The following is a 27,345-nucleotide window of genomic DNA, read 5'->3' on the forward strand; positions in this document are numbered from 1 at the left end:
GTTCATAATTAAAGTTATTCTGTAATTGTTTTATATAAAGGTTATGCCAGGCATTGCAATGAATTGGTTATTTTTCTTATTTCTGATGTTTAGTAAAGCTTGCCTATAAATCTATTTGGCTATTGAACTTTTGTGCTGGCACATGTGACTGAGGCTTAAATTCCATTAAGGTCAAGGTTATTAGCTTATGTAAGCATTCTCAGCATTTTCTTTCTCTTTAAAAATTAATTTTGATAATAGTATTTTTAAAATATGAGCTTTTTGAGGTTTATGTCATAATCCCTTCTTATGTGTGAGAAAAAATGAGGCTTAAAAATAAACTGGACATAGTGTACGGTAGTTCCTCAAAAGATTACAAATAGATTTACCATATGAGCCAGCAATTCCACTGCTGGGTATATACCTAGGAAAACTGAGAGCAGGGGCTTTGAATAGGTATCTGTAGATACCTATTGTTCATAGCAGCATTATTTATAGTAGCCAAAATGTGGAAGCAACCCAAGGCCTGTCAGGAGATGAATAAACAAAATGTGTGTGTGTGTGTGTGTGTGTGTGTATGTGTGTGTGCATGCACCTGATGTTTTTGTTGATTTAAGGGAGCTGGTTCATAATGTGGTTGGGGGGGCATGGGAGGATCAGATGAACTCTAGATGAACTCAAAGGGGAGGGAAGGAAGGGGAGGGGGTATGGGGGGTAGGAAAGACTGTGAAATGAGATGGACATCTTTACCCTAAGTACGTGCATGAAGACATGAATGGTATGACTCTACTTTGTGTACAACCAGAGATATGAAAAATTGTGCTCTAAATGTGTAATAAGAATTGTGATGCATTCTGGTCTCTTATATGATGACAAAATTTTTTAAAAAAGCATCTTGGGAAAAATCTGGTATTTCCATAAAAGCAACATGTGATCTTCAATGGGTTTTGTTGCATGCCCTCTAAGATGTGGATTTGTTTTTATTTGGAGCAGTGAGGGAAGGGGTATCATAATCTTTGGGCCTGCAAAATGAGGTTGCCAGATTTGGCATGCAAACACTGGATGTTGTTCAGTATTTGGTGTATTTTGACACTGAACACATTCGTTATTTATCTGGACTCAAATTGAATCAGGTGTCCTGTATCTTGTCTGGCACCCCTATTCTGAGGACTTAATTCAGCCTTACTGAGAAGGGTTAGAAACCATGTGTGGACCCACCATGAGATTCAGAACAGGTGTCTCACCTGAAGCCAGCACATGCTTACATCACAGGGAGAATCTAAACCCAGGTCTCTTACTCCATGAAAGGCCAAAGGGGAGAGAAGTATATTTTCCTTTAAGGGAATCATTTAAAAGAAGGCTTGTGAACAGTTGAAATCATGAGAAGTGCAAACTCTTTTAGCTCTATTCATGAAGGGTGGAGGGCAGGGGCTTGAAGTCCAAGGCAACTCTGGATTGGTCCTTATCCAATATGGTGGACCATAGTCTAGAATGTTGGAGCCCTCAACTGAGCTAGAGCTAGTTTCCTCAGAATTGTGAGCAGAAAGGCCACCCATGGCACAGTGAGGAGCCCCTGGTGCAGTTGCACTGTTGAGGGGAGGGCTCCTGTCCCCTTCCTGACTCAGCTGTCCCAGGAAGCTGCTGTTAGACAGTGGATCTGTGTTACTTAGACCTTGAGGTGCTGTAGAACAATGGGCACTTTCTCAGTTGGCTGCTTTCTCTAAGAAATATCTTCAGGCTAATATTTAACTGGGAAAGGAATTACGAATTTCAGATCCATTTGCCAAGAGACGCAGATGGCCACAAGTGTTCAGGAACATAAACCAGGCATAGAAGAAGGACAGGACCAATCCCACAGTATCCTTATTTATCAAACTGAAATCTTTTGTACATACAGATGTGAATCTGTTCTCTTAATTTAGGAAAAGTCAGTAGAGGCCTCTCATCAAACAACATTTGAAAAATAAAACCAGTTCCCTAAAGTATTTGGGATAGCAGCCATCTTAGCCCCAGTCATGACCCAGAGCCGGGCCAACATACATCTGGAGGGGACAAGAGAGACTTCAGGAATCTGAATTTACTTACAGCTGTTTAGTCCATTAAAAGAACTTACATATGTGGTTTTTGAATTTTTCTTTTTTTTGGGGGGGGGATACCAGGGATTAAATTCAGGGGGACTTGACCTCTAGGACACATTTCCAGCCCTATTTTGTATTTTATTTATAGACACGGTGGAGTTGCTTAGTGGAGTTGCTTAGCACCTTGCTTTTACTGAGGATGACTTTGAACTTATAGGCATGTGCTCCTGCACCCAGCTCCTTGTTTCCTTGTTTCAAATTATACACATTCTCAAAAAAATAGCCAATCAAGGGATTTATTATAAGGGGTGAGAATAAAGTTAATAGTAAAGAAGGCGCTAACTTGTAACACCATTTTTTTCCCGTCCTGAAAAACATGCTACTAGGTCAGGTTCTGATAGAACCAGGTTATGTCAAAAGGAGGTTATCTTTCCCTTACTTCTGTGATTTTCTGGGCTTCCTATGTGGAAAACAGTTGGTACTCTCTGCTGGAATGTGTCCAATGACATTCCTTGTTTATTGTAGAATTCAGAGTTTAACATTTTCATAAGGAAATAAAAGGAGATCCATACTCTGCTCTACCCTATTACAGTCTCTTGTGATATTTTATTTGTTGAAATCCCAAAACGCAAAACTTAAAAAACACTGTTAAAAAAACCAACAGAATATTCAATGTTGAAAAAGTTTTATTACAAATAATGTTAAAAAAAAAGAGTCAATAGAGTTCAACTTACATTTTAGACTATTTAATAGAAACATTTGTTGCACATGTGGTTTTAGTTTAACATAAACATATTTCTCTGGGGAAATCGTTAACCTGAGTTGGAAATGAAATCTGAATAGAAGATATTTGAATTCGGAAAAAATAATTTTCCTCAAAATATTAGCAATGATTTCAATTAAGGATTTTGCTGGAAGCTCAGGACTCAGCCCCTGGACAGGAATGAGGGAAAACTCCTTGTAGGTCGAAAGCTGTGTTGAGGTCATAAGATTGCACCTGTTGGCCTTTAATCAGGGTGAGCTTCCTCAAACACCCCCGGAACGAGGCCCGGCTGCTCAGGCAGTTTTGCTTGACATTAGCTGTTACAGAAAGGAAGAAAGACACATCCTGTTTAATTTTGTGGAATGAGATAAGAGGGCACAATAGGAACAAAAATAATTTCAGGTGTGTTCTCCATCAAAACCAGAAGGATATTTTTCCACATGTGCCTGGAGTGACTAGCAGAAGTCACAGAAAACTTGCAATATGTAGTAATTTTAAGGCACAGTTGTGGATTTTTTAAATATTTTTTTTAGTTGTTGATGGGCCTTTATTTTATTCGTTTATTTATATGTGGTGCTGAGAATCAAACCCAGTGCCTCACACATGCTAGGCAAGAGCTCTACCACTGAGCCGCAATCCCAGCCCCGGTTGTGACTTTTATCATACAACAAATGTTTATTATTTGTAATAATTTCTTGAAACATCTGAAATACATACTTCTAAATCCAAAATCTATGTGAAAGGATGAGACACAGGTTTGTCTCCTAAGATGATTCCCAACTTTGGGAGTCATTTAAGGTGACTGACCTCAGTAAAAGCATTCATCTTATTTCACATCAGATCCAATGTTCTCAAAGGCTTACCTAATGATTAATTGGTGTTTAGATTTTATTTGGGTGGGGGTCCTGGGGACTGAATCCAGGGGTGCTTAACCCCTAAGCCACATTCCCAGCCTTTTTTTTTTTTTTTTTTTTTTTAAATTTTGAGACAGTGTCTCTCTAAGTGGCTTTGGGCCTTGCTAAGTTGCTGAGGCTAGCTTTGAACTTGTGATCCTCCTGCCTCAGTCTTCTGAGCCACTGGGATTACAGTTATGTACCACCCTGCCTGGCTTAATTTTTAATTTTAATTTGTCCAGAATATTTTAGGTTAGTATTTGTAATAGCTTTTCTAAAATGGAGAAGATTTTGTCACCAAACCAAAACCTCCTCCATAGCATACTGAAGTAAGACATCCCCAAGTGACCATGCCCCATCATGTGGCTCCGTAGAGCAGGTTTTCATGCTTACCAGGATAGCCACCAACATAGATGGGATTGTTGGTGTCAGCCGAGGTGGACTGGGTGTGTGGACTCTCAGCACTGACTGTATTCCCATCCACTGTCAGAATGACCTGGTGTTTGCTTTTGTTAGCTTGAAGTGTGTGCCATCTTCCATCACAGAGAGTCCTGGCAGCTCTGGGCTCATAAGTGGCTGTTATCCTACCAGCACCATTGTTGACATGAAACAGGAGCTAAAGAAAGCCAACACCGTGGTGAGTTTTTCCAAGTTTAAGGAACACAGGACATTTGTACAATGCTCTTGGAGAGGATAAAGTCACAGGAGTATGTTCAAAGGAGGGCTGACCATGAGAAATAATGGTGTTAAAAAAATAGCCTCCTTGAAGACTCACACACTATTCTGTTCCCCAAAGGGTAAAACAGGACTCATATACTGTCCTGTTCCTCCACGGTAACAAGCTAGAGCCACATTGTGCCCTGGGACTAGTGCAACACTTTCAGGGCACTAGGGGACATTTTCCGGAATTAACAGGCCTACAGAGGCTGTCAGTTGATAACAGCTATGTGGGAACATTTACTAGCTCCCCCTGACAAACTGTAGGTAGATATTTTACAACAGCAAAAAGCCAACAACAGTAAATCTCAGCTCTGCAAACAATGGAGGTGTTATGGGTTGACTGATGTCCAAAATTCACAAAAGTCTCCCTCTAAATGAGACTATATTTAGAAATGGAGGCTTTAAAGGGTGATTAAGTTAAAATGAGATCACTAAGGTAAGACCTTGAGAAGATACACACAGAGATAAAACCATGAGAAGACCCAGGGAGAAGACAGACATCTATAAGCTAAGGAGAGAGGACCTCAGAAGCAATCAATCCAACTGGCATCTTGGTCTCACACTTGCAGTCTCCAAAACAATGGGAAAATCAATTTTTGAAGCCCAAGCAGACTTGGAAAGGAGGAAAGATTTTGAAGTATATTGTTGCAAGGTTCTTACGCTATCTATAAAGCCACTCAGTATTACTTCAAGGTAGACTTTGACAAATTAAAGATGTATTCTATAAACCTTGTGAAACCACCAAGAAAAGTTTAAAAAGAACAATAAGCAACAAGTCAATGACAGAAGTAAAATATACAATGCAATAAACAAGTACATTTTTTGAACCTATTGCACTTCTGATAAGTGTTTTTAGATGCCATGTAAAAATGTGCAAATAGATACAAAGTTTTTAAACTTCTTTTAAAGTATAGATGAGGGGAAAAGGTGGCTATAAACTGTAGGGTTTCTCTGTTTGGGATTGGGGTCTCTAAAAAACTTTGTGATTGAGGCATGCTTGGTGGCTAGGAAGTTTCTGTGCAAAGGTACAGAATTCCTGGCTGCTGGAAACTTCCATAAAAAAGACATGGGATGCTTGGCTGTTGTAGCAATGTTCTTCATGAGGGTTTCGACCTTGATCTTAGGCACATAACTCCTGGGAATAAAGGAATTTGCTTGCTTGATAATTACAATGTTTCACCAAGCTCAGGTGCTCCTGGGTCTGCCTGCCTAACAGTAACTTCAGACAATGAACTTTCTTGAAAGCTAGGCAAAGCTCCTAACAGTTACATATTGTAACTATAAACTGTAACTACAAAATAAGCAACCTCACTGATACTCCAAACAATAATGTAGCTATGGTGCTAATGACCTAAGGTAACCTATAGGTATAAATAAATGTGGCCACTTGGAGAAAGGCCCACTCTACCTCCTTCCCTGCCTGTGCACCTTGTCTCGATGTATCACTCTTTATTATTATTATTCCTCACAATAAACTGCAGCATAGAGAGGCAGCAAAATGATATAGAGGTAGTTTTGTTTTGACACGAAATAAGAGGACAGGGGAGGTGAAGACAAGCGTTAGAAAGGACTTTCCCAGGCCATCCCCACCCCCACTGTAGGATAGACTAGGGACCAAAATCCCAGTGGAGAGTCGGTTAGGGAACACTAGAAATAGCCAGGTAAGTCTGGGGGCAACTTTGTTTTGTTCCTTGCCTTTCAGGAAGAAAATTCCAGCATGTTACTCCTTCAACAATATGATTTGGGTATGGTGCAGCAGAAATGGTGGCAGGTGCATTTAAGTAGAGAAAGGACATGACAGATTAACTATCCCTGATTCCCTGCGGCCTAAGTATGGCCTGGCAGAGATTTCCAAGTTCTCACATGTCCCTGGGGAAAGATGGAAAGTGGCTAAAGGTGAAATGGCATCAGTGACCGTGACAACAGGAATGGGAAGCCTGGTCACCAGGGACACTGATCAATTCCAGGAGCAGTCCCCAGTGCAGTGGCAACTCTGAGATCCTAAACCACTCCCCAGTTGAGTGCAGGGAGCACAGTGGCTGCCACTGGAAGACCAGGAGTGTGAGCTACACCTCAACTGTTGCCAGGAAGAGAGTCACAGAAAACAGAAGGACCATCCCGTTTCCACCCCCCACCCCGCCCCTTGGCCCCCACAGCTTCCTGGGGAGAGAAAGGGGAGTGAGCACTGGGAGCAACTCTAGAAGAGGCAGAAGAGATGAGAGTACTGTAAATGGTTCATTTTGTTCCCAACAGGAGGGGAGCATGAGAGGCTGAGAGACAAGAGCAGAAGACTTAGGGAAAAAATTTTTAGCATCAAAAAAATCAGATTACAGTACATCTCTCCAACCCATGGAATGACACTTTGCTATGAGGCATGAACTTTTGATGCACACAACCTAGAAGAAATCAGGCTAAGAAAGCCAAGGTCAAGGGGATGCATGAATTCCTACATGAATTCATTTATATAGCACTTAAAAAATAACAGAGAGGGACAACAGATTAGTGGTTGCCAGGGGCCAGGGATGTGGGGCAGTGGCTGTGGCTATGAAGAGGTAGCTGCGGGAGCCTTGTGACAGTACAATGAAGTGTCTTGCTTGTGGTGATGGTGATGGTTGTGTGATTCGTGTATGTATCACAAGCCACACACACACACACACACACACACACGTTTACCTGTATAACTGGTATAACCGCACAAGCTCTGTGGCTTGCACGGGTGTTGATGTCAGGTTTTTAATGTGGCACGACCTATGCATCATGCTACCCTTGGGGGCCCTGGGTGAAGGGTGCATAGGGACCTCCCTGTACACTTCATTGCAACTCCATATGAATCTGTAATTATTTCCAAGTGAAAAGTTGAAAAAAGTCTTAGAAGGGACAGGGCATCAGGTTGGCACTTACTATAGGTAAGGCTCAGGGGGAAGAAAGCTCTTCATGTTGTAGTTGCAATTATACAATAGTTTAATTTCAAATATATAGAATAAATTATTTTAAAACAGCTTTTCAGGATTACCTGTTTTAAAAAATATTAGTGGAGCCTTTCTTAATTTCATTAATGAAGTGGGTACTGGGAAGTTCGGATCTTTTTGTTTCTCAGCTGCTCTGTCTCTGACACTGGGAGGCAGGGCGACCCCATCAATATGAAGTACCTACCTTGCCACTGACAATCTCTAGGCCAATGGCATCCACTTTGGCACTGCTGATCCCCAGGAGGACACCATTTTCTGAGGAGGTACGAAACTCAAGTGTGATGTTTAAATCTGACCGGACTCTATAGCCTTCTTTGACTGAAAAACACAAGGACAGTACTGAGTCAGGGTTGAGTCCTGCGGGGCCTCGCCTGGCTCAGGCTAAGAGGTGCAGACAGGGCTGGCTGTGCATCTGGCCTGCTGACTTAGGGTCGGGATCTGGCTCCAGCTCCTCCTCGGAATCCAGCTTCTTCCCCCACCAGCAAGTCACTCTCACCCAACCCTTTGGGACTGTGTTTTCTCATCTATAAGAAGGAATACTGCTTTTAAAGAAGACTCGCAGTCAGTTGTGACAAGTCAGAACACAGCAGAAGCAGGCAATCCTTCATCCACAGCCATGGGAGCATGTGGCACTGTCCCTTATGGACACATCTGTCTGTGGCAATCTTTCCCATTTGCTATTGGGGCTTGAGTCCTGTATCCTTTTTTCATTATATTTCCAGGCTCTATCCCTAGTACCAGGTCTATCATCATTGACTGAGTTCATGAGACTCTAAACTAGGATTTATAAAAGTGCAGATTGAATTGAATGATTAAAAAAAATAAGCAACCAAACCAGGAATATTAGCAATTACAGGCAGTGTCACCATGCTGGAGGCTGAAGGAAAAATGGGAGCACATCTTGTCACCAGTGCCTGGCAGTCAGGGTCCCAGGGGAGCTGAAATCATGGAGGGGGGCCTGAGCCTCAGAGGTGACAGGAAGCACTAAGTGAAGTTATACTCCCTTCCCCCTCCCTGTCCAACTCCTGCTACAACCCCTGGGCACTGAGGATCTAGATATTTCATGTAGCTGATTTTTAATTCAAAGGCCTTTATAACTCGGGACAGTAAATGGGCTTTATGGCTACTTGGTGAGAGTATGGGGAAGCCAGTACCCACTGTCTGCCCTCTGTCAGGAGTCCAGTCCCGTTCAGTCATCTGCAGCACACAAGACCTGAGGAGGCTTTTACATGAACAGGTGAGACATCAGAAATACCCAGGAACAATGAACTAAATATGGTCTTCCTGGGCCCTACCCAGCTGGGTCCTGTCTTGGATCCTTGTCATCTTAGAATATACATCAATCCCTAAGATTTCTTTTGAGACTGTTGATAATACATACCAAGAGCTGCATATCCACTTCCATCAAAGAAAGTTCCTTCTTGGGCCACGGTATAGCACCTGCCTACTGCAAAGGCAGACACTGGGCTGTCCTTGTCCAGCTGTTTGCTGTTAACTGATACCTCACCAATGCAGGCAGGAATGCTGTGGGTGATCTAAATCAAAGGATATGGGAGAGCAAGGATTATAATAAGGCTAGGACAAATTGTTCTGGTACTTCCTTAAATTCATTTCAATAAAACCCATTATAATATTGTCTTTTGGTTTTTAAAACTTAATTACCATAATACTTCACATGAACATTTAACTTAAAGCTGCCATCGGAGTATCTTTGCTAATAATGCAGTGAAAGCATTTTCTATTATTTTAGTGAAATATTGTGCAAATCAAGAATGCTGGGTACACTATGTGCAAATACAAATTCTCTGGGTTTTCCTGAATTGTTTTGGGACTAAGTGGCTGTGGAAAGTGAAATGTTCTTAACTAATAAGAGGAAAAGCTGGTTGGGCTTCAGGGGAATCTGCAATACAATATCTATGAACATGATTGAAAAGGTCTGCACCTTGCAGATGAGTGCCAGGTTCAAACAAGATGATTTAAAGATGATAAACTTTAGCTTGTTAAGAATTACATTCTCCTACAAAATTATGTTCTTCTACAAAATAAACAAAACCATAACAAAGGTAACATGGACCCCACGCAGAGAATGTTGCTTACATTTCCAATGTTCCTGGCCCTGTACTGGGAGGGAAGGCCTCCCAGGTATAGCATCCCCTCCACGTCCAGTGTGGTTCCATCTCCCACCATGGTCACCATGGGGGATTCTTGGCCATCAACAGTCATAACTCCTTTTCTTTTAAAGTACTCTGTCTTGACCTACAGCAGGATGAAAATATCCATAATTTTTAAGCAATCTGAGAAACCTTCAACAGATACATGTTTGAAATATATATTCCTTATAGCTGTAATAGCTTGGAAAAACAAACCCTAATGGATGGCTTGGATTTTGCAGTTGTTGTTGAGAACAGGCTAAACCTGGCAGAAGATGGGAAGCAGACTGTATTTCAGAGAGCGTTACATTGTTGATACCTCCTGTCCATCCTGCAGATGCTTGCTGAGCATCCATTAGGTGTTGGGTACTGAGCAAGGCTCTGGGGGTGTTTCAGGAAGCAGAAAAAGAGCCCTACCACAGAGGAGCTTCCATTCTCTGGGGGACATATCAGACACAAGGCAAGCTAGAGAATAACAGGCGTTAAGTTTCCTCCAGGGAAAAGGAGTGAGCACCAGAGATCAATAGAATAAAGCTCAGAACAGGTAGCCATGAGCCTCCCTAGAACATACCGTGTGCCACTTGCCATCATTGAGCAGCGTGGGGTGAGAGACCTTGGTTCGGCCTTTGCCAAGGTCAAACATGAAATGGAGGTAGCCCCTGTGGAGCTGGAGTGTGGCATAGTCCACTTGGTTCTGATGAGCCATGTAGTAAATCAGACCACTGGAGGCAAATGTCCGGATAGTTAGCTGAACCAAGAGCCTGGAGGAGAACAAGAGCTCAGCATCAGAAAGACAGAGGCTGTTCTTAAAAGTTTTAAAATCACCTTGAGGGGAGAACCCAATCATTGTTTTGGCATCCATACTTGACATCTCAAGAGTGAGAGGCATTTGTTCTTTATCCATTTGTGCATCCATTCATTTAATTGATAGCTACTGATCCCTGTCTGCTAGGAACTGTTCTAGGAGGAAGCAGTAACAAGGGGGAGGCTCCTTCTGTCATGAAATTAATGCCAGAAACATATGAGAACCCTAACCAGGTCACAGAGAGGCTGACTGGGGACCGTGCTGGGCAGTTAGGAGGAAGCTCTGACAAGATGGCATTTCAGTTGAGATCTGAATGACAAAAAGGAGCAAGACCTGTCACAGCTGGGTAGGAAAATCTTTGATCTGTTTTTTAAAAAACACAGTGTGCTTTAAAATAAGGGGTTTGATAAGGTTGACAGTCCAGAATCTCCACCTGGGGCAGGCTGGGAGCTGGAGCTACTGCAGGAGGACTGGAAGGTTGTACCTGGGCAAGTCTCCTTCAGAAGGACACATGTCACCACATCTCCCTGTTCCACCTGGCAGTGAGACATCTCAGAGGGTCTTTAGAATAAGACCTAGCCTGGTGCGGTGGGGCACACCTGTAATCCCAGCAGCTTGGGAGGCTGAGGCAGGAGGATTGAGAGTTCGAAGCCAGCCTCAACAACTTAGCAAGGTCCTAAGAAACTCAGTGAGACCCTGTCTCTAAATAAAATATAAAAAGGGCAGGGATATGGCTCAGTATCCCTGGTATCAAAAAAATAAATAAAAAACACTACTTACCTCCTTCTGACAGCTGACTGATTAAAAGGCAACATCAAGTGGCTGCTTTGTGAGAGGCCAAACTGGTAAGCCCCAGGCACATAACCTGGAGCAATGTCCACTGCACACTGTTCCTGCAAGAGACACAGAGGGACACTCAGCCACAGCTGCCAGAATATTAACACAGATGTATTCTTTCAGGGGGAAAAAAAAAATCTCTGAGAAGATATTGCACCCAAATAGGAGCGAGCACCAGCGTGTCTGCACAGGTTCAAATCAATGTTAGTTGAAATAACACTTGACAGCCCCTTTTCTCTGAGAATGTGATTAGAACCTCTTTCATCTTCATCCACCCAAGTTCACTTGCCTTTATAGTGACACTCGAGTCCCTCCAATCGTCTTCATCAAGCCCAGGGGGCAAAGGCCTTGCTGTCTCTCTTTAGTCTCTTTGGATGACCCTGAAGGTGACTGTGGCCAGCACAGTTCTGGGAGAGGGAAGTACCCATAGGACTTATGGGGCCTTGAGTTTAAATAGTGGGGTTAAAAGGACCCCTAGAACTGGGGCACCCAGGGAGGGTGCCTGGACAGGTACTGGCTGCCTCACAGCGCTTCATCTTGACCCCAAATCAAGTGAAGCCCAGTATGTCAGTTTTGCATCTTGGGATTGGCAGATATAACCAAGAAAACTGTCCTGAACTCAAACAGGCCCTGCTTAGAAGGTACTGCATTTTGAATAACTGGGCCATCTTCTAAATTATTAAAGTACATCCTGCCAGCCAAATAGAGAAATCAGGAAGGGAGAAAGTGAAAAGAACAACAACTGGCTTTTCCCCAATGAATCAAGTCTCTCTCTCTCTCTCTCTCTCTTTTTTTTAGCAACAATAATGTATACGGTGGCTTACATTAAGTACTTATTTTCACATTTCCCCAACTACATCTAAAGTGATATTGAGGCATTATAGAAATGCTGCCAAAAGAACTTGCTATCTATGTCAGCCCAGCCAGGTTGCCTGCGCCTTCTGGCCTGCAGCCAAAACCACGGGTGGTGTCACCTCTAGGTTGGCTCAGAGCACCCTTCTCCCCCTGTTCTCTGTTCTGCTGTTTTAAAAAGTTTTAAAATCACCTCGAGGGGAGAACCCAATCACAGGAAGGATGATCCCTGGGAGTCACATTCCCAGGCTCCTTTGACAAATGACTTCCAGATGTTCTGCCATTGAGAGGCGCTGCCTGGAGACTACAAGGCAGACAGAGGAGACGCTGGAGCATTCTTCCCTCCCTACCATCTTCAGGTGCCCTCCCTTAGGCTCAGTTCCCACCAGGTGTCCCAAGCTCCTGGGGGCTGGTGACGACCTCCTCCCCTTGCTTCGTGGCTCCAGTTCCAGCTTTCCCAACATCTTTATGACCGAGTCCCATCTTTACTTCCCCTGGCGTGGACTCTCTCTGACTGGACCTGGCTGATACTATTAAAAAAAAAAAAAAATCACTCTTACAGGATGTGGTAGAGTTGAGGGCTCTGGCAGGAACTCACTGTCTTCTCCATGAAGGGCCAGCTTGGGCCTTTCTGAAAGCAAGCAGGTGTCCAAGTCTGCTTGTTCATGGCCAACTGCACGGGTGAGATCCAAAAGTCTACATACAAACAAGAAATGGTCAAAATTAAGATGCTACAGACCAACACAGGAACCCACGTCAACTGATTACTGTGCAATTAAACCATTAACATATTTCTCACAGAGTAACCACACTGACCATCCTTCACAGTGACGAGTCATTGACACGGACCATCTCATACATCGTCTTGTTTCTTCTGCTTGAAGTGAGGATCTACCCCTGACCCCCTTTCCCACATTGGAGACCTGTTCATTCCTGAACATGCCTCAATTCAGTCACCCCCCTCTTGGCTGGGATGCCTCGGGGCAAAGTTCTGTCTCTGAGTCCCACGGTGCTGCACGGTGACCTCCACTAAACAGTGACTCTTCACTTGCAGGTTTCCCTTGTCAGGTGGTCATGAGCTACATTTGTCACGTGTCCCTTTACTCTGCAGCTCTAGCAGCGTGTTCGGTGTCTGCCTGGATCCCTCTGGAACTGCTCCAGGACATGGCCATGAACCACAGAGAAATGTTTCAGTCCTATCAAGTCCACAACCTGGTGGCTTTCAGGAGCATGGCGATGCCTGATGAATGAGTCAATGAATGAGCAGCCACTGAGTGAGTAATGTTCTAAATGTACAAACCACAGAACCAAGGCTCTGAGACTGTAACTGGGCGAAGCCAATGTGGTGTTTTACTCTTACCAATTTCAGGGACTCCTAAGAGTTAACTCTCCGGGTGATAACACTGTGACTATGAAAGATCCAAGTCCTTTCAGGTCACAAGGCAAGTTAGAGGTTCAACCAGGTCAGAGCCCCTGTCTCCTGATGCTCAGTTTCTGTTCTAATCAGCAGCAGACCAAGGCAGAGAGCAAGCGAGAAGGAACAGCTCATGGGCACAGGCTAATTCTTTTCTTCACCACAAGCTCCACAAAGGGATTGAAGACTCCCAGTTCTTAATTACATAAACTTATGTAGGGGGAGACATCAATAATCTGAAGCTATAGCAGCTCTATTGTAAAAGGCTCCTTCAAAGCAGTGCAATCAATACAAGAAACTTGCATCATAAAATCTCTATGTTCTTTCAAATTCACAATGAAAATTTGTGTTAACCTTAGCTAACCTTATGTTAACCTCGACAAACTCATGTGGCTAATGTTCAATGATTTTTTAATGAACTATGTATGATCACATCTGTCCATCATTCTAATCCAATAAAATCCATTTTGGAGGAGGATATTTGTGATAGATCAACAGGGTTCATTTGTTATTAAGAACTTGCAGTATTTTAGGCAATCTCAAAGAGCAAAATTAGATCCAAGCTCAGAGTCTCAGTTTTCCAGCGTGGGATGAGCAGATACAACCAAGAAAAATGTCCTAAGCTCAAACATGGGACCTGCTTTAGAAGGTACCACCCAGTTACACTTACTCCATGTTGAAGATCAGGTTTTTAATGCAGCCCTGGAATGATTTCCTCATTTTGAGCATCGGTATCTCCTCATGCTCAGGAATCCCTCCTATGTATAGGTTGGATATGTTTATTGTCTTGCTCTCTGCCAGAGCACTCAATTTCAATTCTACAGGACTGGTCTCATCCAACTGGACAGTGATAATTCTAAAAGAACAAAGGAGAAAAGAAAATGATTCAAACTTAATAAAAACTGGCTCCATTTAAATGTATAATTCCAGCAAGCTCTTCCCAAATAATAAATTTCCCCTGAAATAAATTTTAATACAATATTGTGTGCTAAAAAAGGTGAATCTTAAAAATTAAAGCTTATAATCCTCCAGAAATGAATGAAATGCTATTAAACACTGAATTTGATTGCTTTTTAGTGAATACTTACATTTTTTTTTTTTACTTTTCTATCTATGATAAAAATGTTTTATGTGCTTTTAAAACCCATGGTCTTCCATTCTGCAGGAATTACCCAGGAGTGTTGATATAATACTATTACTCAATAGTAATGATACAGTCTATTAATACTATATTTCCTGCTGCAGAATTAATCCAATGTAAAAGTTTATATTGGGCCTCAGTCAAGGGCAAGGTGAAGGTTGATCACATGTGAATATTCCACAAATATCTCACTGAAAAGCAAATTAAACTGATTCCAAGGAAGTATTCAAGCAAGTTTCTAGAATTATTCTAAAATGATAAAGATTCTGATTGTTAATGATGTAATACTAATTATCTCATTGATTTAACTGCACAGGGTACCCTAACAAGAGAGCTTTTATCCTCCTGAAGCAAATGCCTTGCCGTGCTACAGTACCTCCGATTCCTAACTAAGGAGATGGAATGCTCTTGTCCGTCGCCATAGGTGCCCGTGGGAGCATGCAAGAGAGCCTTCCTCAAGCTGGTTCCATCCCCAGAACTCACGTGTACTTCAATGTGGCCTTCAACCAGCATGATGGAAAAGAAGGGCTGGGGAGATTGCAAACAAAAGGCATTACTAGAATACATTCCCATACAGAATGCATTACTAGAATATTAACATTCTCATCTTATGCAGATAATGTAGGAATAGCAATAGCAAACAAATAGTTTCTCAAGAATCTCACCATCTTTCACAACTACTTTAAAGTTTTTATATTACACTCTAATCCTAGTTAATATAATTTATACTCGGCATTATGTATCATCACTAACCTTGTCAAAGATTTATTTTTACATAGCCTTGGACTTAATATTTATTGCTATATAATGTACAAACAAGTTGAGATATTGTGATTTGTCTTTTTATTAATGAAACTTCTAAGCCATTGCTAATTTTTTATTACCATACATGTGAACATTTAATTAAGATTTTTTTTGCCTTCTAATATTTCTACAAGTGACATTAAGAGGTTGAAGGGTTTGAAAATGTTTAAAACTCTTCTGCTGCATTGAAAAGAGGTGTAACAATTTGTGAAACCACCAGCAGAACTGGAATGTGAGCATTTAAGTGTACTTTACTAGCACTGCAGGATGCCATTTCTTTATGTAAGAAAATTTTGAATTGAAAGTAACCCTACGAAGATCAGTAGAGAAAAAAGAAGAGTTTGGCAGTTCCTCAAAGAGTAAAACACAGAATTACTGCATGACCTGAAATTCCACTCATGAGTATAGACCCAGAAGAACTGAAAACAGGAACTTAAACAATTATATGCATAAGTTCACGGTAGTATTATTCATAAGAGCCAAAGAGCAGAAATAATCCAACGTTCGTCAATGAACTAAGTGATGAACAGTGGGGTATACACACAGCTGTAAACAAGAGTGGAGGAACCTTGAAAACACACTAAGTAAAAACACAAAAGATCACATCATGTGTGATTTGATTTGCATAAAATATCCAGAACAGGTAGAGTCCATCCATAGAGATGGAGAAAAGCCCAGTGGTTGTCCGGGGTGGGTGAGATGAGAAGTACCTCCTTGCTCACCAAAGGTGATGGAAATATCTGGAATTAGACAGAGGAGGTGGTTTCCCTAACACTGTGAATGCACTAAATTGTAGTGAATTTTTTCACTTGAAAATGGTTAGTTTTAGCTTATATGAACTTCACCTCCATTAAAAAAAATATTGATTGGTGAAGCACACACACCAGTCTCAAGTCATCATCAGTCCTTCATTCAGTGGCTCATACCATGTTTGGGGTCTGCAGACTCGTGTTCCAGTCTTGACTCTGACACCTAACAGCTTTGGTTAGGTTAATTAGGCTTTCTAAACTTCTTTTTTTTTTTTTTTTTTTTTTGGTTCCAGGGATTGAACTCAGGGGCACTTGACCACTAAGCCATATCCCCACCCCTATTTTGTATTTTATTTAGAGACAGGGTCTCACCGAGTTGCTTAGTGCCTTGCTTTTGCTGAGGCTGGCTTAAGAATACTTGATCTTCCTGCCTCAGCCTCCCGAGCCACTGGGATTATAGGTGTGCGCTGCTTAAACTAATTTACTTAGTAAAATAGAAGGAAGTAGCATCTACCTTGCACAGTAGAGCAGGTGTGTGGGTTTGAATTCATTAAGATGGCATATTAGTATTCTTAATGTCTCTTCCAATTAGATGCCACACAAGTTTGAGCAGAAGATAGGGTAAAATATCTCCTATGCTCTTGAAAAGGAATAAAAATATGAAAAACCATCATCCCCTCCCACTGCTAGTCCCTGTGTTCCTCACAAGCCACATTCCTCTTTCTGTCCCCTAAAGATAATTTTGATCCAAATAGAATGTAAGTACTTTCTGTTTTAGCCTTAGAATGAAGAGTAACAACCATAACATATGGAAGAAAACTTGGTATGTGCCATCTGGAGTAGCTTTAATTAGAGGTAGGCAGGCAGCAAATACCTTTTTTCTCAGTTACTAGACATGGAAGATGGATTATGCAATACACGAAATCACCGATTCGTAAGAGAGAGATGTTCAGTGATTGTAACTTTCACTTATTGAGAGTGAATATGTGTAAAGAACTGGGATCCAGCTATAATACATTTTTTATGAGTCAGAAATTTTCTATTAGATGTTTCCAGAAGTCATGTCCTTCCTAAGCACTGAGGCTACTCACCACATGTGCCTGACGTCGATTCTGCCTCTCGGCATCCCTGCCGAGGGCAGCCAGGATGATGCCACTGTTGTTCTGGGTGGCAAATGTGGCCAGCAATTCCGATTCTGGTGACAAAGACGTGGGTGGCAACTCCACATAGCCGCCTCTCAGGAAGCTAACGCTCTGGATAGGCTGGTCAAAGAAGGGAGAGAACACAGTAAGTTCCCATGTGCAGGCTGAGGGTTCTGCCCACTTCCGTCGCATCTCTTTTCTATCCACCCGATGGGCTGAGATCTAGTTACATCAGCATGTTGATAAACCAAGGACCATTTATAGAAATGCATTCCAATACGGATGAAAATGTTTCCCACCTCCAACCTACAGCCTTTTCTCACTCCATAGGAATTTCTGAGCAAGTCAAAGGTTGATCTGGATATTTCCAGGTTCCTGATACAGCCCATATAGCTTTTGCTGGTGATACCTTTCCTAGAGGGAAGGACAAGAGAACAAATGCAATGAAGTCAGGTTTTATAGTTCCATTTTTGAAAGACAGAATAGAAAATGGGCCTACGCACATAGAAAACCTGTTCCAGACATCACGGCAGAAGTGTGTAGGCCTTCCTATAAGAACCAACACCTCCTAAGGACTAGAGCAAGGATTGAATTTAGTCAGTTTGGCTACATGGTGGCTACTTATGAAAAAAAATATGTTCACTATTTTAAGGGGAACCCTTGTAGCCATTACAATTTAAACATACTCATTAATACACAGGCAGGTTTTTTAAAAAAAAATTTGTTGTTTTTAGATATTCATGACAGTTGAGTGTATTTTGATATATTATACATACATGGAGTAACTTATTTATGAAAGGTCAAGCACCATCATGAGGAAGTTATAGCACAGAGATGGCAAACCAGTCTCCACCCAGGTTAGAACCCTGGGGGCAAGTGTGGGTAAAGTGACTTCCTAGGATCAGATGGTGAGAGAAATCACTGGCCACTGTCTTTACTACGTATTCGGGAATTTTGTCCCAAAGAAAATAACTGCATTTGATAATGTTTGGGATTATCCAAATCCTTATTAATTAGCCTCCAATTCAAACCACATGTATCTTAACAGAAGTTGCCATACTCCTGGTCAGGGTCAGGCTCTCCTTTCCAAAATATGAAGACCACTGAATATCTCTGAGCATAGTCTTGGGCATTAGCTAATCACATAAGAGTCTGCAGTAACATGGTTTCCATGTTTCCCCTGACTGTTTTTCTCCATGGTGAGCAACCAGCTGTGGATCGTTTAGCAACAACAGGATTTGGGTGAATACTTCAAGCCTTGTGGATCTCAGTTTCTTCCCATGTAAATGAAGAAGCTGGTCTTGATGATCCCACGTCCTTTCTACCATGAACACCTGTGATTTGGGCTTCTGTCCTTTTCTCCAGTGTCTACAATTTGTGTCATGTATGCAAAGTGCACATGAACTATGTCACAGCTGTGGCTATAGAAATATGCCTTCCACCCCTGGACCCCCATCCCACAATGGCAGGGAATGAGATCTAGGATGGGATCAGGAGACGGGCTTCTAGTCCTGGCTCTGTTCTTGATGGGGAGCTGAGACATGGCAAGAGACTGACTTCCCTAAAGTTTAGATGTATTCATTTTGAAGGTGACTGTGGTTACAAAATATCCTCCTTGGAACTTTCAGAGAGTTCTTGCATAGGGAAGGAGGAAGTGAAGACGTGGATCTGGGCTGCTTAGCCATTACAATTGGAAAAGCTGTACTGCTGTGTGTCAGGGTTCTGTGAAAGAACTTGACTTACAAGATAGGCACTGCAGTTTGAATCTTATATTACCTCTACTGGCTGGAAGTTGAAGGCAGGTCACCAGCCTGTTGCACTACTGCGAAATGGCAGAACCTTTAAGAGGTAAGGCCCAGTGGAAGGCACTTAGGTGATTAAGGGTGTTCTCCTGCAGAGGACATTGGGACTCCAGCCATTCCTGTTTCCTTTGCCTCCCAGATGCCATGAGGTGAGCATCTTTGTTCCACTATGTGTTTCCCGCTAGGAGATCCAAAAGCAATAGGCCAACCAATCATGAACTAAAGCCTCTAAAACTGTAAGCCAAAATAAATCTTTCCTCCTTTAAAGTCAATTATCTCAGTTATTTTGTCATGGCTATGGAAAGCTGACTAACGCAATAGGGTACAAGGCATAATAGGGCTAGGAATGTACATTAGAGAACCACTGGGCTGTGGGATCCAGTTTGGACATCTGATGACCCCAGTCCTGGCCTTGACTGCAGGCCTTTCACATGTGACTTTTTTTTTTTAATAGTGTGAATAAAACTTAGAACTTAATTTGTACATTTCAAAGCTATAAAACTGAAGACAAAGAACCACAGAAGTTTATGTAAATCATTCAAGTTGCAAAGTTAAACACAAATCAGTGTTAGAAAAGGATCCTAATGTCCCCTCCTTTGTCATCGTTCATCCAAATTCCTGATGATCTTTCAACAGTCACATACATCTTTCACTGTAATCGCACAAAGGGGGACAGATTCCAGATAAGTTGATGGAAAGCATGTTTTGTTTTGTTTTTAGTAACTTGTTTTTATTGGTGCATTATAATTATACATGATAGTGGTTCATTATCATTATTATACAATTATACATGTATAATTATACATGATAGTTATGCCATGTTCCTACATGCACATAGTTTCATCACTCTCACCTCCCATAGCCTCTCTTTCCCTCCCTTCCTCCCTCTCCATTATCTGCTTACTCTGCTTTACTGATTTTTCTTCTGTTATTATTATTATTTATTATTTTAATGAGTATATTGTATATATATATATATGTATATATATATGTATATATATATATGTATATATATATGTATATATATATATGAGATTCACTGTGGTATATTTGAACATGGACATAGCATAATTTGGTAGATTTCATTTCCTAGTACTTCCCTGTGCCTTCCATTCTTACCTCCCTTCCTCTACTTGACTGATCTCATGAAACTGCTCTTTTTTCAAATGCTTTCCTCTGCCCCCAGTCTCCACATATGAAAAAAAAACCTGGGAACCTTGACTTTCTGGCTTTGGCTTATTTCACTCAGCATATGTTCTCCAGTTCTATCCGTTTACCACAAATGATACAATTTTATTCTTTATGGCTGAGTAAAACTCCATTGTGTGTGTATATGTATATATATACACCACATTTTCTTTATCCACTCATCTGTTCATGGGCCCCTAGGCTGGTTTCATATTTTAAAAACATTTTTTTGGCTTTAAAGAGATTTTACTACTCTTAAAAAGCCTACAGAGGAGGATGCAGTGTGACAGAAAGTGGAGTGTCTGTATATACTGCACAGTTAACAATTTTTAGGTGTACTAAAGGCAATAAGTAGAAAATCACTACATATTTCACAGAAGGCTTGCTTTACTTCCTAACTAATGTGGTATAGAGTACTTCAGATAAAAAGTTGGGTTGTATAGGTTGAGTTGTGTTCCCCTAAAAGATGCAGCAGTCTTAACCCCCAATATCTGTGAATGTGACCTTATTTGGAAGCAGGATCTGTGCAGAGGTAATCAAGTTAAGATGAGGCCGTTAGGGTAGGTCATGTCAATAAGACTATTGTGCCACTATGAAGGAGCAACTTGGACACACAGGACACAGCAGAGGGAAGATGATGTGAAGTCATAGGTAAGATGCTATCTACAAGCTAAGGAGTGCCGGAAGCTACCAGAGTGGGGAGAATAGAACAGATCTGCTTCCGATGACTAGATTTCAGACTTATACCTTCCAGAACTGGGACAGAGTAAGTGTGTACTGTTTCAGCCACATAATTTGTGGTACTTTGTTATAGCAGCTCAGAAAACTAATGTGGTGGGGAATTAGGGACACAAAAATTCTGCAGTTTAGTATCATACCTTACAACTCTTGACCAAGGTACTCCGCCTACATAAATCAGGTCCTTTTCTAGTCGATTGAGATCAGAAGATGGTCCTGGAGTTTCCCCTTGCTTGGTCTCCTTATCACTAGTGTCATATGCATCAATAACAGCTAGGAGTCCTAAAGGGAGATTAAAAGGATGAGATAAGATAAAAATTGCTTTCTTCAGTAAAGTAAAATGCAAACTTCGCTAAATAAATTGATTTACAAAGACAGTCTTCTGAATTCTGCAAACCTGAACCAGCTTCTTGACTATTAAATGACAAGAGCAAATCCTCTTTGTGAAGGTCAACAAATCCAGAATACACACTTTTAGATGATGCAGTAGGTAGGTGGAAGAAAATAGAATTGGCTGGATTCTTATTTTCAATCCAGCATTTAATGTGAAGTAAAGAAATCACAAACAGAATTATTTATTCTTTCAACAATGTGTGTCTCCTCTTGCTTAGCATTCCAAGGACAAGAATGGCTTTCAATTAGAGTTGCATTCAAGGATGTAGTCATGCCCCAGTGGGGTTAAGGTGATGGGCAGGAAAGTCACTCAAGTATACCCAGGAAACTAACATAGAGTAAAGACTGCTGACTTTGGAAAGATGTTTATTCTTATGTGAGCTACCAGCATCAGGTGAGCGTATCCATGTACCTACCTTGCTTCCGGTTTCGCTGGAAGGCAATTTTGTACCAGCTTCCATTGTTATACCGTCTGTCTGTCATAAGAACAAGAGGTCCTGAACCCAGGTCAACTGCAACTTTAACTCTCCCCTGGACCAGCTCAATGGACAAGAAGTCTTTCTGTAAGGAAGAGAACAGAATTCCTGAGAGCCATGTCTTTATCTCCAAACTTCCTTTCCCTTCAAGTTAGGTGTGGCGAACACCTTCTAAAGTCAAACCAGAAAGACTGGATCTCTCCCCATAGCTAGAAGTCTACTCTACAAAACTAAAAAATGTCCTTCATGGCTTCCTAGAACACTGCCCAAATAATAATGAACACTATTCACTGCTATCAAAATCCACAATTCAGTAATAGATCTGGATTCTTTGTGTCTTTTTCATTTAAAATGACGAATGGGCCAGTTCTAAAAATAAACCTTGAAGAATGAGAGACAAAGATGACTAGTAATGAGATGCAAAGGGCAACATGAAGTCCTATGGATGAGATTCAAAGAAGGCCACTGTGGTCACAATGAATGCAAGATAGTGTTTAAACTAAAATTTAAGAATTAGCTTTTAATTGCTATCTACAATGACTGGAAAGTGTGTTTCTACTTCATGTTATTCTGCATTTTCCAAAGGTTCTCCATGAGTTTGTGTTAATATAATAAATAAATGATATTAAATGGAAAAATTGTATGACATACATGTGTACATATTATATCAGTTTTTTAGCAAATCTTCATCGAATAAATAATCTTGCATCAATCTAAATGTACATATAAAGAGGGCTCAGTGCCCCATAGACTCTTTATTATTATTATTATTTTTAAGGTACACTGGGGATTTATTCTAGGAGGCACTTTACCACTGACCCACATTCCCCAGCCTCTTTTATTTATTTATTTTTATTTCAAGACAGGGTCTCATTAAGTTGCTGAGACTGGCTTTGAACTTGGGATTCCCTTGCTTCAGCCTCCTGAGTCACTGGGATTACAGACATGCACCACCATTTCCAGCCGCCCTGTAAACTCTTACAGTGCCATTTGAAGCCAGGTAGAGAAGAAGACCATTAGGTGAAAAGGTACTAAAGAGCATGATGATCTGAGTCACAGTGGCCCGGAGTGTCTTCTCTACAATAGAGTATCCACTCCCGTCAAAATGGAAGGAAGAGTCTTCATTCTGGGGGCTGCAAAAGAGAAGAGATGAAATACTACCCATTTTCAGGAGGGGAAAGAGCACAAACAGTTGGAGCTACTAAGTTTTCCTTCCTCCAAATCATTTTTTGCAGAATCATGGTAGAGTTATTATTTCCATTATTCAATAACAAGTATAAACCACAATATAGGCCTCCGCAATCTAAAGTATCTGAAATCTAAAATGCTCCAAAATCTGAAACTTTTTGAGTACCAACATACTGCCACAAGTGGAAAATTCCATACCATGAAACAGTTTCACCCCCCAAATTATTTAAATGTTGTACAAAATGACCTTCACACTGTGGTATAATGTGTGTATGAAACATAAATGAATTTCCTGTTTAGACTTTGGTCCCACCCCCATGATATCTCATTATAGATATGCAAATGTTCAAAATCTGAAAAAAAATTCTAAATCCAGAACACTTCTGGTCTCAAGCATTTCAAATAAAGGATGCTCAACCTGCATCTGAAAATATACTCGCCATGAGATTATGCAAGATAAATGTCCAGGTGCTTCATAATGAAAAGAAAGTTAAGGCAGAATTAGGCAGAGTTTACTGCAGTAAAAAGAAATTTCTTCACAGGAGGATAATCCTACAAATATTTCTGCTTGTCAAAGATATAAGTTTGTTTGTTTGCCCTAATTTCCTTCAATGTCCTTTTTTACTTCTGGTGCTTTCAGAATAGTTTTTATATAGGCTTTTATTACTCTCTGCTAGTTTAAACCAACACCAGGTAAACTGGATTGCAATAAAAAACAAATATGTGCCTATGTCCTGGAAGGATCATTTTTGCAAAGCATCACTGACATCCTCAAAAATCTGCAGGATGAGTCTAAAGCCCTGGATCATATTGAGGTGGATGTGTGGATTTCTAGAGTTATACAATATGGCCCAAAGCACTTCTCAGACCAGTGTGTTTTGTCCCACCCTCACCCCACTGCCTGACATACCTCAAAAGGTTGATTTGACTCACTATTCAATTGCAAAGTAATTAATTTGGATGTATCATAATTATGTTTCTATCAAAAATAGTTTTTCTGGAATATAATAGGTCTTGAGAGTGGAACTCGGATGATGATGGGTTTTAGTTATGACTTTGGACTTTGCCCAGTTGAGAGTATATCAACAAGCCTCACCTCCACACCTCCAAGCAGGGTTGTATATATAACCAGTGAAATTGTTTCCATCAAGCTGGGAATGGAACCACCATTTGACCCAGCTATTCCCCTTCTCGGTTTATTCCCTAAAGACCTAAAAAGAGCATACTACAGGGACCTGCTACATCCATGTTCATAGCAGCACAATTCACAATATCAAGACTGTGGAACCAACCTAGATGCCCTTCAATAAATGAATGGATTAAAAAAAATGTGGCATTTATACACAATGGAGTATTACTCTGCATTAAAAAATGACAAAATCATAGAATTTGCAGGAAATGGATGGCATTAGAGCAGATTATGCTAAGTGAAGCTAGCCAATCCCTTAAAAACAAATGCCAAATGTCTTCTTTGATATAAGGAGAGTAACTAAGAACAGAGTAGGGACGAAGAGCATGAGAAGAAGATTAAACAGGGATGAGAGGTGGGAGGGAAAGGGAGAGAGAAGGGAAATTGCATGGAAATGGAAGGAGACCCTCAGGGGTATACAAAATTACATACAAGAGGAAGTGAGGGGAAAGGGAAAAAATATAAGGGGGAGAAAATGAATTACAGTAGAGGGGGTAGAGAGAGAAGAGGGGAGGGGAGCGGGGGAGGGGGGATAGTAGAGGATAGGAAAGGCAGCAGAATACAACAGATACTAGTATGGCAATATGTAAATCAATGGATGTGTAACTGATGTGATTCTGCAATCTGTATACGGGGTAAAAATGGGAGTTCATATCCCACTTGAATCAAAGTGTGAAATATGATATATCAAAACTATGTAATGTTTTGAACAACCAACAATAAAAATTAAAAAAAAAACAACAATATATTAAAAAAAAAAGAAGTTTGATTCTATTCACTCCCACCCCTCTTCCCTATCTAAGATTAATCTAATCCTCCCATTAGCAAGGATAGTGGAATGTGATGGTCATCATTATAAAAAAAAAAAAAGAAATTGTTTCCATCAATAATAAAGCAAAACAAAACACATCAAGGTTTTATGAGACCTCAGGTTTCACATTTATTGCTACCTGCAGTCGTGATTTTCCTAAAAATTTCCATCTTGCAATTTCTTGTATACCTGAAACTATGGTTTAGTTCTTAAATGTGCGGCTTTCTAAAAGCATGTTCCATTGCTCTACTTCTTGGCCAATTAGCTTCATGTGACTAAAGACACAAACCCTAGAACCAGACTACTGGGGATCAAATCCCAACCAGTCAAAGGCCCAAGACAGAGCTGACTGATCTGTATCAAAGTCAGCCATGCAAGCTACTATACTACTGTGATAGCCACTCTTAACTAATACACAGATTATTCATGTTAATTAAATACAAGGTTTATTCACATTTACTTCAATGAGAAATGTTAGAACCAGTGGTTAATTCTGTAGTAACCTTTAAGCATTTACGAGAGCTGTTTGGGAGGCTGAGGCAGGAGGATTACAAGTTTGAGGCTAGACTGGACAACTTGGTGAGAACTTATCTCAAAATAAAATTAAATTAAAATTGGGGCTTGGGATTTAGCTCAGTGGTAGAGTACTTGAACAACATGTGTGAGGCCCCTGGGTTCAATTCACAGTGCCACACACCCAAAAGAAAAGAATTTAAGAGACTATTTATAATCAAAAACATGCTCACACTATGTAAGGAGATATAGTAATATATTCAAAGAAGAACAAAAAAGCAATTCCAGATGTACTATTTCAAAAAGAACTTGGGGGTCAAGTAAGTTTGGGTAATGCTGCAACTCTGGCCTCTTCCTGGGACAGGGGTGGCCTGCATGTTAGCATCTTAATAATTAATGGCTCTGACAGCTTCATAGCAAAGAAATATGTTTGATTTTTTTTAACTCAGAGTTTCCCAACCACTTATGATCAGTACACATTCTATAATGTTACTTTAAAAAAGAACTATCTATTCATATCCTACCAAGCTAATATTATCTTCAAACATATATTTTGGAATCCTTGGTCAATAAAGCACAAGAACAGCTAGCTGATTTGTGAGTACCCAACAAAGCATGGTCATTAAATCCAGGGTTGATTGAGCCTGTGAGTCCACTTGGCCTTTACAGCTCAGCTGAGTGGCCAGCCCTGCATCAGAAAAACCCCTGAATTAACATCATAAGGACAGCAGCATCCCCTGACCTCACAAGCTCATCCTTCAAAGGCTGTGTGTAGCAGGGGATCTGGTAGGAGAGGAGGTGTCTCAAGAACAAACCCAGAGGCCACATAGAGAACTGACCTCCTCACCCTAACAAAAGAGAAGAGCCAGCATCATCATTAAGTTCACTCCAGGCTGCAGTCTAAGGTCACTGCTTTAAAAATAACTGATGAAAACAGGGGATCATGTAACAGCTAATGCAGAGGAACGTGTTCAATATCAGAAATATCCCATCTCTGCTAAAACTCTCTAACAGTGAGGTTAATGATGTGGGGTCAGTGGAGGGGACATACTCTAGGGGTTGTGGTGCTTTTCAGATTTGAATTATTAAATTGCTGGGAAAACTTCCTTGGTAGACACAGAGCTTAAGAAAAAAGTGATGGACCAGAGTCTGGACACACCTGTGCATTCCACTGAAGTTCTAGAGCATCATTACCATCCTATAAGTTTAGAGTGTTTTTTTAAAATCATATTTTGCAATTTCAAAGCCTTGGTTTCTTCTAACATTCACTATTGAGAAAATACTCCTGACACATTTATCTAGAAAGGAATATACCACTGTAGGCAGACCAGTGAGGAACATCAGAGAGGGGTATCAAATGCAGAAAATATCTTTATATACACCATGCTGTGTATTCATGGTAATAATTCTGGGTGGTGGGTAAGATAAGCATGATTATTATTTTTCTTTTCCGAAATAAGAAAGGAAACCTCAGTGAAGTGAAAACATTACCCAAACTTTCCTAGAGAAATTTGATGGGAGACCTGGATAGTAACCTGTGAAAATTTAGATTCCAAACCCAATGTCCTTTTTAAGTCCTAAAGCTGCTGTAACCAAGATTCTGTGTATGTATAATACACACGCACACACACACACACACACACACACACTTTCCCCTAGTACTAGGAATTGAACCCAGGGCCTTGTGCAAACTAGGCAAATGCTCTACCACTGAGCTACATCCGGTCAGAATTTTTAAATGACAAGCTAAG

At 40.9% G+C, this 27,345-nt stretch overlaps 1 protein-coding gene across 1 annotated transcript in view; it reads right to left on the reverse strand.

Moving 5' to 3' along the window:
- Positions 1–2,866: 2,866 nt before the first annotated feature.
- The window catches only part of Lama1 (laminin subunit alpha 1), a 151,464-nt gene continuing 126,985 nt past the window's right edge, over positions 2,867–27,345 (reverse strand). The window contains exons 49-63 of the mRNA XM_076836593.2: positions 22,876–23,026; positions 21,834–21,978; positions 21,165–21,306; positions 17,596–17,710; positions 17,246–17,416; positions 14,978–15,129; positions 14,131–14,316; positions 12,607–12,742; positions 11,138–11,250; positions 10,124–10,313; positions 9,500–9,658; positions 8,784–8,937; positions 7,587–7,720; positions 4,107–4,329; positions 2,867–3,137 (exon numbers count right to left, since the gene is read on the reverse strand). Of these exons, the coding sequence (XP_076692708.2) occupies positions 2,977–3,137; positions 4,107–4,329; positions 7,587–7,720; positions 8,784–8,937; positions 9,500–9,658; positions 10,124–10,313; positions 11,138–11,250; positions 12,607–12,742; positions 14,131–14,316; positions 14,978–15,129; positions 17,246–17,416; positions 17,596–17,710; positions 21,165–21,306; positions 21,834–21,978; positions 22,876–23,026 (2,332 nt within the window). The 3' untranslated portion in view covers positions 2,867–2,976. The remainder of the gene's footprint in view (positions 3,138–4,106; positions 4,330–7,586; positions 7,721–8,783; positions 8,938–9,499; positions 9,659–10,123; positions 10,314–11,137; positions 11,251–12,606; positions 12,743–14,130; positions 14,317–14,977; positions 15,130–17,245; positions 17,417–17,595; positions 17,711–21,164; positions 21,307–21,833; positions 21,979–22,875; positions 23,027–27,345) is intronic.

The sequence above is a fragment of the Callospermophilus lateralis genome, chromosome 17 (genome assembly GCF_048772815.1).
Source record: "Callospermophilus lateralis isolate mCalLat2 chromosome 17, mCalLat2.hap1, whole genome shotgun sequence".
NCBI classification, from domain to species: domain Eukaryota; kingdom Metazoa; phylum Chordata; class Mammalia; order Rodentia; family Sciuridae; genus Callospermophilus; species Callospermophilus lateralis.